A 14,470-nucleotide genomic window follows, 5' to 3' on the forward strand; every position below is an offset into this window, starting at 1 on the left:
GATACGGACAGTCAGGTAGATTCAGCCCCAACAGGTGCAGCCTCAGAGGAAACAAATGAGAAATAGTGTCTTAGCACCATCTGGCACAGACAGAAGTGCATAAGGATTTACATATGGTCAAACATGGCAAATAACAACTGTGAGTAATGGCTTGACAACACATTGTAAGGTGTTCTGGATTTGTGTTGTTAGTTTTTTACTTAAATGTGTTTGGCATACAAACTAATTTCTTTATATCAGTTTTGCTTTCACTTCACAGTAGATTGAATTTGCAATGCCAGAAAAGTATTGTTGGAGTGTTAAAAACTAGCTTGTGATACATTTCTAATGTATATCCCAGGACTGCTAAAACCTCTTGCTGCGAAGCCAGGAACAGCTTCTGGGAGAGCACCACTGCTTGAAACCCTGTGCAATTATGATTAAGCTTCTTCATCTAAACACAAACTCCTCTCCAATCTCTACGATCTGCCTGCCGTGTGTGAGGGCACGTAGGGGGGAAGTGGAAAGGCAGCTAAAACCCCACTGTGAGACCTGCAGTTGCAAACACCGTTCTGTATATGTGTATTAATGTGTGCACATACAGGTGTTTACCAGTATGCTTTACCAAGACAAGCTGCATTGACCTTAAGAAGCCAACTTTTTTTGTGCAATACAGTCAGTACCCAAATGCTAGTTGCATTACATTACAGGAGACCTGTACCAGCTTGGTGCCAGTGTTTGCCCTAAAGGTTAAACCACAGCATGTGGAGGGCAACACAAAGGCACGGCAGCCCAAATGGAAGGCTCTCAGTGTCTGCGAGGCATGAGAGAGAGTGAAAGACCAAAAATCAAACAGAAAAAACTCATCTACAACTTAACAGGAAGCTAGGTTGACAAAAAAACAGCAGGTTTCCCTAAACTGTACTCCAGCCTCTGGAGAAACCACAACACTGTCATTAACAGTTACTCTCCTCATAAACACACCAGCATCAGCTGGAGGTATAATTGCCCCTGCTTCTCCTGTAATATTATACCTTACCTGCTGTTACTGTCAGACACCTTATCTACTGAGAGAGACAGAGAGACAGCGAGAGAGAGACTTAGGGGGAAGGAGGAGGGGTTGTGTGCATATGTGTGTGTCTAGTGAAGTTGGAGGCAGGGTAGGTGTTGCTTGTGTGCTGTCAGATAATCGGTAAGGAAAGTAAAAAAGACGAGTGTAGAGAGAAAGGAAAAGGAGACAACACATGCCAGAAAATCAAATGAGTGTATGTTGCTCACAGAAATCCCAGGAGCAAGGCTCCATGGGCTCCGATGGAGAGAAATTGTGTTCTTTTCGTTGAGTGATTAGAAGACGAGTGGCAGAACATGACCTACTTAGTAAAACTTTTTTGTACAGGTTTTTGGAAAAGGTATTCAGGCGGGGTAGAGTTACATGTAGAGAGGCGGGTGGGAGGTTTAACCCTAATAGATTCATAGAAACATTAAAGATAGCAGGAATAATTGCCAGGGGGTGTCTGTGAATATGGAAGAAAGTCTCTTCATCTCATGACCTCTCAAACTCAAACAAGGGCTTGCAGTCATCCTCTATGCTCTGGCTTTGCAGCCAAAAAGCACAGTTGGATGCGTTTGATCCTACAGATAAGCAAGGTTAAAATGCAAAACAAAATATGAATTAAACATCATCTGACAAAGGCTACAAGGGTGGGTTTAGTACCTTTAAAATTTGCTCGGAAAGTGTGGTAGGAGGTGTGAATGTTGAGAGAGGCGTAAAAGAGAAGAGAGAGAAAAAAAGGATGAGAAACCTGCTTCCTCAAAATCTGTGACTGAAAATGGCAAAGTGTTGTTTCGCATCCTGCCCTATTACAATCCAATACTGGAAATCCACAGAGGCCATGAAAAAGGAACACTTTAGCTTTGCTCTAGAAATGGGCCTGCCTCTGGCTCTTCTTAATTTCAGGCTTTGTTTGTGCGGCGTCGGGGAGCTCTTGTGGGTTTGCGGGAGACCCGCAGGCCTTTTGTCTCATCAGTAGCTGGTTTCTGCTCAGCGCCTGAAGCGTTCTGTTGACGTACGCCTTTTGTTCCACCATTCCATTCGAGATTCGGTCATAGGTCGCGGATTACAGGCAACACAGCCATCACAGGTACACTGCTGTTTGTTTTCCTTACAACAACTGTTAGCGCTCAGGAGAGAAGCGGGCACTGAATCTCCACATCAGTCAGAGTAAGCGAGGTGTGTTATGAAGAAGTGCAAGTGAAGAACAACCATGACAAGTCTTGGGATATGAAAAGTCTTGCAAAGTACGTTATTTTTCTCATTAGGTTCTGCCCAAACTTAAATGGCTTCCTCTAAATTCCTCGGGGGACATTGGCAATGCTGCAATGTCTGCTTCTTTAAATGACATAGACTAATATTACACTTGTGGCGTCGAATTAATAAGTTGCAGCATGATAAATCTCTATGATTTATTATGTTCCCTCCAGTGTATAATCAAGTAGAATGAGAAAGGGAGAGAGAGTGAGACAGAAGGAGATTGGAAGAGACAGAGACAGGGACATAGCTGGGTCTGAATTGAGACACAGCCGAATGGACAGGCTTACATAGCTTTGAATGAGGAGTGTTACGCAGTCAGTCACCAAAGTCAGTGGGTGTTGTGCTTTGCAGAAGGAAGACGATTAAAACACCAAAAAGTTCACTGTGCAGAGCGCCGTGAAATATGGAACATATGGAACAGCCAAAACAGAACTAGCAGACGTTCTTACCCCAAAACAGTCTATTTCTTTTGGAAGCATCAACTCCCCATACGGTGGGTTTATGAGAATATCACACCTCTATGGAAGTCTCGTCCCACAGTCCACAGGAGGCTTTCTGTCCCTCCTGCCTGCTTATGGTGGGCTGCCATCATATTCATTCCCCGTTCCCAGATAGATGTTTGTAATTGGAGCTCTAATTTATGATCGGGCCTTGGTGCAGGATAATGATATGGAGCATTGTAATTTGCTGATGCAAATTGTACGTTATAATGGGGAGCCATAAAAGCCCCGGCAACATCTCGGAGACTTGCCAAACACCCTGAGCGTTCATTACAGCCCTCATTAAAACATCCACGTCGGCATTGGGAGCTCTTACAAATGGAAGGAGCATGTAATTGCTGCTTGATTGTGGTATATGTAACATATGATAAAGTGGAATTACCACTTTATTTGTCTACAGTGTTCGTGAAACTTAATGGGGAGAAAGCCTGCAGTAAACAAATCCTCAGAGAATTGTTAGATTGTTACATTATAGGGCTATTTGTTTAAAGTGGGGCAAATGTGAGTTAGGGGACAGTGCATCCAGGAGAAACTACGCAAGAGTGATGATAATCAAGGCTCGGCTTCGGGGGATAAAACTAATGCTTTTACTCATGAGAGCCGGTGTTTCATTTGGACTAACTCCAACATGGGTGATAGCATAGAGCTTCGTCTGGGAATACATTAACTGGATTTGATATGAGAAAAGATGAGTATTGTTCTTTTTCATTACCAGGCATCAAAGTCATCACCATAAATTTGCTTTAAGTTGGTGGAATAAGATTAAAAAAAGGTTAGAATGAGCCATTGAAGTCACCTTTTTTATACTAATGCCATTTTGGGCCTTGGAAGTATAGCTTCTAGTCATTTCCAATCGTTGATCTCAAGTCCTAACGAACGGGCTATGTGGAATGCGATGAAGCTGAACGTCCCAGCTTTTAAGCAGCCTTAAGAGCAAAGCCAAGTGGCAAAAGCAATTAAGAGTTCATTTGGATCAACTGAACTATGCCAGGGCCGTTTTTTCTGAGGCCCGGTCAACACTAATTCACAGTCTCGCCTGTTTATTCAAATGACCTCTCCCAGAGTCCCCTTTGTGCCGGTGCCATTCTAATGCATCTCCATTAGAACAAAACCTGAGCTGCATTGCTGAAAATGAAGTTCCCCTCCTCAACTCTGAATGATAGCAGGCCTCCACCATCAGAGCTGTGTGTGCTCAGCCACTGGAAAAGGATTTTCAACCGTGCCATTCAGCCGGGGCCCCAGAAGCCTGCAGCCTTTATCTGCAGAACTGTTGATTGATGTGTTGTGGGCCCCGCTGTGGTTAACAGCAATTTTTATCTGTTGCTAGCGGCAACAGCCCAGGTCCCCAGTGCGCAGAGAGCAGCAGGGTCCGGGATCTGAAGCCGGACCGCACACGGGGATAAACAAATAGGTTTTTCAAGGCGGACAGCCCTCATAGAGAGGCCCCTGACAGGCAGAGCCCCACCCCAAGGCCAGGACAATGTCAGGGCCCCGGCCCACTCCTGCTGGGTTCTTGGTTTCCTTCACTAATTTTCACCATGTGCAGAGCCGGTGGTATAGAGACACCTGCATACCCCGCTAAAAAGTAAGCAGAGAGAGACAGAGAGTGATATATAGAGGTGCTCACAAAGACTCAGTTAAGACATTTCATATACTGTGTGGGAAGCAGCAATGGCTTTTTGTTGTAACTCTGTATGCCGATAATGGTGCAGTGACCAAAAAGACCTTGCTGAAAAAAATCTAAGATATAATTTACACTCAATTTCCTCTCAATTGCTGCAGTTTAGCATTTAATCCAGTGAATCTGTGTCGTTTTGTTTAATAAAGCGTGAAGCTTTAATGGCTTCTATTATAATTAAGTGACATAATCCTTGTATTCGATAAAGATCTTGTAAAAAGCCTCGTCATTCAGACAGGGACGCGTGTTTGCCACAATGTGGAGGTCGTGAATGCCAAATCAATTAAAACAAGGATGTTTAAGAATGCACAAATTACTCTGAGACTGCTCTGTTTAGAGTATAGAGTCATTTAGCGTTAAATATGATTATGAAAACCCGAGCAGGGGGAATGAAGAATGGGTGTGTCTGAGCGCTCCGAGCACTCTCCCTCAACCCAAACACTCGGGCTAAGGTTTTACTCCCTGACATCGCAGAGATAAACCCCCCCAAAACAGACGAGTCAGATTATACTGTCAGACAAAGCTCTATGCTTTTATCGTGCGTGAAAACATGAGCCGTAGCTTGGCCTTGGGTGGTTATAAAAGATGAATCAATCACTTCATCTGAAAGGAAAGGGAGGTGTGTTGTCTTTTTCGCTTAGCTAAAATGTCTCCTCCCCTATACAGTATGTCCAGCCCAGGGGTAGCGACAGGATGGGCAGATCGTTGCAGTGAGATTCTTTGACATTTTCCCCGTTTCTTGCAGCCTCTATCTCCCAGGCGCAGAGAGGGATGTTGGGTTCTTTATCAAGGAGCCCCTGAGAGAGGATGATAAATCGCCAGAGCCCAGGCCAATCTCCAGTGGAACAACAAACAGGTAGCAGCGCAGGAAACAAGGCACAGATATTGTCTCCCAAACATAGCCGAGGCTATAATGAAGCTTGCACAAAGCAGACAGGAGAGACTTGGCCTGATACGCAATTCCATATCCAGTCTTCCACAGAGAGCAAGATAGTGAGTCTCAATCCTGCTGCTACACATCGCCGCTGGACTCAGCGGTCACTCACCACTGAATGGGAGATGAAAGTTGAGGGGGGGTCAAGTCTAGCAATGTCATCACCTGGATAAACACATCATGTTTGTATGAATGAGTAACTTAAGGAGGTTTGTCTTCACCATAACAAGTACAATCTGTTGAGACAGATCTTTGTTGTCCTGTCTGTCCTGCAGTATACACATAAGCTAACCAAGGCAACCGGTGCAATGGCAATAAAGTCAACACATCACTGCTTACCAACTCTGGTGGGTTGCAGTTCATTTTATATATATATATATATATATATATATATATATATATATATATATATATATATATATATATATATATTGTGGAATTGAACATCACACCAGTTGTCTAATGGGTAACTTAATTATTTCGTTTTTTTTATAGTTTTTTTGGCCTTTTGCCTTTATTTGTCAGTCAAAAGTGAGGCACAGGAAAAGTTACAAATATATTAACACGGTTGCTATTACTGTCTGTACACTATAGAAAGGGAGTGTTAAGACTGTTCCATTGCCTGTGCCTAAGCAAGAATGAAAACTCAATGGCCACTATTTTTTAGAATACTTAACACAAAAAACATCTATGTAATTTTCTGCAATCACTTAAATCCTCAAATATGAACGTATTGAAATTATCAGCCATAAGCGGCTTCATTTTAACGTTGCACCACCCTGCAGAATCATATCACTTACACCATAGTGTCTGCAATCCACTAGATACAACTTGGAAGCACTATAAATACTTGGAAATTTGGATTTAATTAGCAACTTTCTAACTGTGACATAGTGATGAAATATTTCTTCGCTCTTTGTTCAGTTTTCTAGACAAACAAAGAAAGTAGTGAAGAAAAAAAAAGTACAACAGACTGACGAGGAGACATATCATGTTTCTGCAGATTGTGTGCCAAATCACTTTAACACAGTATGAAGGTATTTTCTTGTGTTGAAAACACCCTAGTAACTTCCAATTTCCCTTTTCATGAGTCTGGAACTAAAGCCCGGGGACTGCCTTTACATTCTTGAGCAAACCATTCAAATGAGGCCATTAAAGCCTGGCAGGCAACCTAAGAAGGGTGACATATGGAAGCACACACAACAAGAGGCGTTATCTCCCATAGAAGTAGAAAACAAACTGTCAGGAGCGATTGCCTTTTTTTACCTCCTAGTGCCTTGTGACAGATAACCGTCACATCTACCAGCGTGATTTTTTGAGAGTTTGTGGAGAGGCAGAGCAGTTGATGGCGATCAGTGCCAGAGGCCAACCAGGAGATAGCCCTGTTATTGGTGGCCGGTAGCGCTGCCTACGCCTGTGTGCCCGCCTCGTTGACCCCCCCCCCCACCCCGCTAACAGCACCACCCCACCCACATACAGAGCCTCTCTCTTCCTCCAGCCATAACGCTCCATGCAGACCCTGGCTTTCTCCTCCCTCGCCTCCTCCCATACCCACTCTGCCTCTGCGTGGCAGATCCCTAGAGCCCCCTGACCCTACACCCCATGCCCCCCCCTTCGAAACAATCATACTGTAAAGCCTGAAGCACTTACAGATAAGGAGACCCCAGAAATCAAGCGGGCCCGGCAGCAGAGCAGATTGAGAGTCAGAGCTCAGCACCCAGGAGGTACCCAGAGGCTAAGAATGCTGCAGATAGCACCATCGGATAGCCAGGGAGCGGAGCCAGACAACGTAAAACTTCCTGCCCTTGTAACTGGACTTTCCTATTCTTGCACAGTGCCAAATGCCAATGACCTCACACCACCACCACCAAGCCTCCTTCCCCTTCATTTCTGCCCACTCACTCTGACTCCTCCCCTTCTTTCTCTCAGATAACGTTCCCTGCCGACTCAAACTGACAGCTTGAGCCAAAGGGCTCCGCAAGCTTTTTTGGAAGGTCTTATTTGTTTTCATCCATCTGTGAGTATGCAGCCGCCGGGGAATAGGAATGTGACATGTTCTATTAAAACAAAATAAAAAATAAATAAAACAAAAGATTGCACAGAGATCAAGGTCTTTTGAAGTTAAGCTTTGTTCAGCGCTTTAACTGCAGTCCTTTGAGGCAGATTAACGATGACAAACCATTTATAGTTGTTTTGTTTGTCGGGATGATTGCTTCCAAGCTGCAATAAGAACTGCCATATGCCACTCATCAGCTAAAAGTAGCACGCTTTAAAGAATGTTCCTCTTATTAGTTCCCCTTTAAGCAAAGGACATAAAGGACGACTGCTGTCTCTATTACCCAGAGACTAGGCACATCACTGAAACAATGGGCGTGGTAGAGCACAAATTAACTGTTGGAAAAGGCACTGGGGTAAGGCAACAGATGCTTTCAAGGGATAAAAATAGTCCTATTCTGACAATTTGTGAACTAGTCTATGTTTGAAAGGATTGGGTTGACGTTTTCCAAGGAATCACTAAATATTCCTCTTGGGCACATTTACCTTGAACAACACATGGTCTATGGCAGAAACCATCTCACTGACTCCTATTAATGTACAGTCAGTCATTTCCAACAAATCACAGGACACGTTTAACGGCTATGCATCCTCCTGAAGGTGTACATGTACATGCATTTCTGTGGTGGTGAGACATCGTATTTATTGCATAGATACTGGGGCCTTTAAGAGGCTTTTAGGCGTATTTTCATATATGGGAGCAAAAGCATCCTCCATTGACAGCCACTGGAGGAAGACATAAAACTGTGACAGCCAAATTGCAGCACCGGTGAATGCTGATCGATGCCAATAAAACAAGGCTCTTTTCGCCAAGGTAGCGCAGGACACCTTCCCGCAATTTAATCAGTCAGTCAGCCAGAATTAATGTTCCTAATATCATGATTTCTCCATTACTCTATTTAACATAATTAAAATGTCGAGCGCCGGGGCCATAAAGCGGGTCGTTGGAGATTGTAATTCTGCCGTAAAGCTATGAAGCATGAAAATGCCACTTACCGAGTAGCCGCGGCCTGACAGCGAGTGAATGGAACTCTGTAGGGAGAGAGAGGAGAACAGGGATGACCTTTAAGGAGCGTTTCACTCGCTGACACAGACATGATGAAGCAGCGCCGCTTTAATATCAATATTCACGTTAACCTTTTACCCGCCCCGCCATGTACCACACGCCGCACACATCCCTCCCATACATTCTGGCATCCACCGTGGGGGCTGCTGAGCAGCAACCGCTCTAAAAACAATCATTCATGTCCTACTGAGAGACCTGATTTGTCATAGAAATACACTGTAGAGAACCTTAATCATTTTCTAAGACTATAATTAATATAGTGCACCATAGTCATTCTATGGCGTGTGAAGTGTGCAGGCTGTACTTGAATCTGAGATTCTGGGATACAGAGGGTACCTTAAGAAGCAACTGGATGACTAATGACGTGGTCTAATCTTTGCCTGTTGACTTTCTGTAGACAAAATGATTTAGGCTTCAGATCGTGTTATAATAGAGGTAATGCGTTGCAGTGCAGTTCAAGATTAACTGTCACCACTTGCTTCTGTGCCTGCAGGAATAACATCTGACATTGATAGACACATGGGAGTGAATCCATCACTTGCACCAGTTTACAAATTATAAAACACACCGTGATATAGAAATATAGATGTCTAGATCTACCCTGCTAGCAGAAGATGCTTCTCTTCTTATTCCATCTTATAATGTCCCAGGAATTTGTTTCGCAAACAAACGGTATTGAATAAGAGTAGCATCAACAGGCAAGAGATCATTTCCAAAGTGCTTTACATCTTTTACAGACAAAAATAATATGATCATTATTAAACATTTATGACAAAAGAAAATCCATCTAGAATGTAATTTTGTCAAACAATATTTATACTAAACAATGTCCTTCATTAGATGCTGAGATCTTTTTTAAACTTGGTGTCGACCACATTTTGGAACCAAATCAACTTGCTTCAGCCCCTTTTACTCAAGACAAATATCTCTTCAATGCATTTAGGGATGTGTTTTGGCCCATTAAACTCCTCCTGTGTTTTCTAATGCAGTCCTCTAAATGCTGAACAAGAGCAGGATGGAGACGGAATAGCTAGGTTTTGTTCTGTTCTCTGGCTCTGTCTGTCAGAGCCCAGCAAGAATACCAATCTCTATATCCCTCCCTCCACTTCCACTTTTCACTTCTTTTATTCCTATGTCTAGATTGGCAATTTCTCCCCCCCTGGTCTCTGGAGGGGACTTTTCTGCTAGACCAATTTCATCCATAGGTCCACCTTCAATCCAAGCGACCTCCCCCACACCTTCACCGCCACTGCCTCTCTTGTTTTGCACCCTCCCAATACCCCTCATCCATTCTCCCACACCTGCTCTTGGCCTCAGCCCTCATCATCGCCTGTGTGCCCCTCTGATTCGCAGCACGGCTCCTGCGGTGACGATTAGGGAGGAGTCCCGCCGCGGACCGGAAAGCCGGCTCTGCGGGAATCAAAAGGCTATTCCTGCTCTGCTCAACCTCTCCGCTCCCTTCACTAGCGAGGCCAGAGACAAGGCCAGAGGAGAGGGCAGGAAAAACTGAACAGAAGGCAATATATGTAGAAATAAAAGCCAGGTTCCAGTGAGAATGTGCTCTGTTGTCTGTGCACTTAGATACGTGTGTGCATGTGTTTGTGTGTGAGTGCATATGTGCATAGGTGGTGGGAGGCCAAGGCCATTTGGAATTAGCCTTACTATGTAGAGTTCATTCAACTTGGAGCGTTCTGAGCAGAAAGAGAGGCTTATTTAAATGATAATGAGGGACAATCCATTGGATTTAGTGCCGGTGAAGGGAGGAAAAGAGGGGAGGGAAGGGGGGGATCCATTAAAACGCCAGCGGTTCATAAGCCATAGGGTCGGCATCCAGCTAAACACTCTCTCTTAAAAGCCATTATACATGGCTCTCAATGGATTTCTGCCGCGCTTAGGACTTCAAAAGGATTTAAGAACCCGCCCCAGAGAGGGAGCGTGGGGGATGGAGGAGGACGAGTGTGTGTGTGTGTGTGTGTGTGTGTGTGTGTGTGTGTGTGTGTGTGTGTGTGTTTGTGTGTGTGGTGATTATGTTGGTTGGTAGCGAGAGGGATGGGGTGGATGCTGGCGGCATTTAAGGGTTAACTAAACAGCCCCGGAGAAGAGAAATGTTGCTAAATCCTCCCCCTAATCCTCTCCCCATTTCCATGCCCCCTCCTCCACTCTCCTTACAAAAAAAGGATAGAAAATGAAAAACATGGCGACAAGAGGGGAGGGTCCAGTCCATCTTCTCCCAACTCAGAGAGGCGGACCAATCAGAGCTCGATGGAGCATGATAAGGGAAGGGATGCGAACATGTATGCCTTCTGTGGCAGAGCAGGTAGCTTGTGGGTTTGGCTCCATGTGGGTGGGAGTGGGTGGATACAGGAGGGTGTTAGAGACCCTGACAGCACCACAGCTGCCGCCCTCTCCTCCGCAGGATACAGATGCTGTGAAACCCACCCCCCTCCACCACCTCATATTTCACTAATCCCTGTGTGGCTTAGTGCCGGGGCCCCGCTGCACCGCAGGCACAATTACCTAGTCAAAATAAACAGATAAAGACCCAACCATTGCAATGAACAAACAGCATCTCCTTCGGTTTTTCCCAAATTGATGCATGACTGTTTTTACAGGCGGGCGCGTCCACATGTCGCATTTGTCTCTATTTCCTTTGGCGGTAAGACAAGAGAAATCCATTTTACTCATTGCAGATGCGGCATCATTAGTTAAAAGCTCTTAAAGCTGGGGAGCCACTTTGATACGGTGGAGCGTGTTTTACGAAAATTAGCAGTGCTCTCAGTGTGGTGGCGGAGACTTCATGGAGCTGAAAAAATATAGAGACAGTGACACGGTGTTGGTGAGGAATCTCGCTGTGTGTTTTATGTCCAGGCCTTTACTGAGTGGAGTAAAGCCAGCAGAGAGAGGGACAGACGGAAAGAGGAGGAGAAAGGTAAAGACAAGCAGAGGAATAGAGATGGATAGATATGGATGCCGTGGCTACGACGATCAGCGTCTGTGCACCATTTATTTGGCAGCAGATTAGAGAGACATGCCACATCTAACACCGACGGCGATTACAGCGTGCAATTTTCAACAGTGCCGCCACCCCCACCTACATCACCACAACCACCACCACTTCCACCCCCACTCTACCACCCCCCTCTTCCGTGCCCCCCCCTCTCCTTTTCTGTGCTTGTCGTATATCCCTGTCAGAGCTGTCAACCAGCGCCGGTCTTTTATCTGACAAGCCCGCCTCTTCCCCCTGACTTTTTCATTAAAAGACAGCCTTTTACACAAATTCAAGAGAAATAACACGAGGGGAAGCGGGGGGACAGTGCACGAGAGAAACAGAGAAAAGAGGATGAAAATGGGAAAAATTAGGCTGGCCGATTTTTTTTTTCTCTTCATCAAGCTGAATTTTCAATTGGAATGCTGAATAGCTTAAAACAATGCATTTAATACGTTCATTAACATCTTTTCCCTCCATCATTTTACCCCTGCTGGAAAAGGGAGCTGCACATTTGTCTCTCTCTCTCTCTCTCGCTCTCTCTCTCTCTCTCTCGCTCTCTCTCTCTCTCTCTCCCTCTCTCTCTCCCTCTCTCTCTCTCTCTCTCTCTCCCTCTCTCTCTCCTCCTGCTTTCGTCAGCTAAATGAACAGTCTGATTGAATTTTGTTAGGTTTGGGAGGTCTGCTTGACAGGCATTAGTTAGGAAGCATATTTCTACATTCATTTAAAATGAGCCGCTTGGGATTTTGCATAAATTCTCATTACGTTCCCTGTATCTAAATTGCATTATTTCATCCGTTATGCTGAACCAATGCCTGGCCTCCATTTTTCTTTGGCACCTACTCATCCTCTAAATGGGCTGGCATATGGATGCTGCCACAGCCATAATTGGAACAGTCTCTTTAACTCATTCCATTCTGGGGTCAGCCAGGTCAGCCCACACCTGGCTGAACTGCGTTAGGTCATGTCTACATTTAACCGCGCCATGCTTAAATAATGCCAGGCCAACAAGGTGATGCTGTGCGACCGGCCTAATCATTTCCTGTCTGTGTGCTGCCAGCCAGCCAGTCTTTTCCCCAACGCACAGGGGATTTATGAGGTGATAGCTGGAAACAGCAGGAGCTACTGCACCAGCTGCTCTCTGATCTCAGCCTCGATGTTGTTGTCGCCCTACCGCATTCTATATCCCACTTCAGGGGTCTCCTGCCCTGGCCTGTGAAAGCGGATAGCCTGGCTCGCTGTAGGAGGTCTGGGAAAAGGCGAAAGGTCTTGTCCAAGGACTCACCTCGCTGAGCTGCTCCTTGGAGTTGCTTCTGTGCGGTCGGCTGAGCTCCTGCACCATCTCGTCCTCTCTGACTTTGACCGGACAGAGCGCAAAAGGTTTGATCTGCAGAGGACACAATAAAAAGGACATCTTGAAGTCATCCCCTTACTTCATTAACCAAACCACTGTGTCCACAATAAAGCAATATATCCCGAGAAGCAGTTACTTTTGAGACATTTGAGAGACGTAAAGTATAATCCTAAAAGCTGCTCTCAAATAACTGTAACTCACTGGTGGTTTATTACTTTCATAAAATGGCAAGGAGACAAATTCAAACTGTTATGTATTGAAAGAATATTACTGAGATGTTTTGCCAGTTTAATACAATGACAAGGACATTATTGTGAACACCATAGTCTTATTTGGATTTTGTCTATGGCTGCATGTATGGGATCCCCAGGATAAAGAAGAAACCCCCAACACAATTGTATAAGAGAAAGGGACAACAGAAATGTAGGCTACGTGCAAATGAAAACACTAGTAAAGTTGTTTTTACATTTTTTTATGATGAATCATTAATCAATGGAAAAGCGGCAAATACTAATTATACTATTATATTTGAATAGTTTTGCCATCATAATAATTGAATAATTTAATGTTATTCCATCCACCAACATAGCGTTTGAAATGTGGGTAATGCATTTGGTTTCTTGTGAAAACAAGACCAGCGGTTGAGGTGGTGCTTTTTAGACCTCTATCATTCAGACAGGATTGTTAAATTACAAGAGCTTCAACCTTGACACAACAACTGAAGATCAGAAATATACATTTTATATCAAACGTTCACACACAGAAAAACAACAGTATAGGACGGTTTCAAACCGGGGACATAAATGAAAGGATTTACCAACTCCACATGTGGGGCATGTATGCATAACAATACAGCACAACTACAATGGCTTTAACTGACTTTCAATGGACCATGGTCCTTCCATTCTTTACCTGAGGCAAACACAAAATTGGTGTGGTGACTCACAGCTCGGTGTCAGTTTGTGCTTTGGCTAAATGCAAAGCAGAACTGACTGTCGCAAAAACACCTGCAACCCCAAACCTCTACCCACTACTGCCAGTGATACCAGCCGAACATTACTGCAAATTCAGTCGATTTTGTCTTTGTTGTATTTAAATGATTTCCAGTACATATAGTACATATCGATTCTAGTATAACTCCACCAATTTGTCCAACTTAAGTATGATGAAATTTTTTTCTTGAGCATGTTTTGCACATATGACACAGACACACGCACTCAAGCGTCAGGGAGGCAAGAGTAGCTAAAAGTCTATTATGCGCTTGCTTTAGCCTTGGCCTATACAGTACAGAAAATCTAATGTTCCTGAACAGGTAGAATAAAAAAATCAGGGTCCACTGCTAAATACTGTCCAAAATCCACATCCACATTTACCACAGCTAAGGCACATTCCTTATATGGCTTATAATTCAGCTCTTTGAGGTCAGTAAAAAACAAAGGGGACAAAATGTAGCATAAACTGAGAGGACAACGCTGAATATACATACTTTCACCGTTGCCAGCATTCAGAGAAAAAATAACAATTTTATTTTCATGTTATTTGTGCTGTTTTCTGATAAAGAAACTAGAAAAATAAATAAATAAAAATATCTAATACTGGCACAAAAT

The 14,470-nt window shown here is 44.2% G+C and overlaps 1 protein-coding gene across 2 annotated transcripts in view; it reads right to left on the minus strand.

Moving 5' to 3' along the window:
• Window positions 1-14,470, minus strand: part of fbrsl1 (fibrosin-like 1) — a 261,462-nt gene that overhangs the window by 136,242 nt on the left and 110,750 nt on the right. For both annotated transcript variants that reach the window (XM_068703416.1, XM_068703415.1), the window contains exons 4-5: window positions 12,795-12,896; window positions 8,454-8,489 (exon numbers count right to left, since the gene is read on the minus strand). In XM_068703416.1, the coding sequence (XP_068559517.1) occupies window positions 8,454-8,489; window positions 12,795-12,896 (138 nt within the window). The remainder of the gene's footprint in view (window positions 1-8,453; window positions 8,490-12,794; window positions 12,897-14,470) is intronic.

Source organism: Cebidichthys violaceus, unplaced genomic scaffold (genome assembly GCF_023349555.1).
Source record: "Cebidichthys violaceus isolate CVI_PGR_0920_01 unplaced genomic scaffold, fCebVio1.0.p SCAF_9, whole genome shotgun sequence".
NCBI classification, from domain to species: Eukaryota; Metazoa; Chordata; class Actinopteri; order Perciformes; family Stichaeidae; genus Cebidichthys; species Cebidichthys violaceus.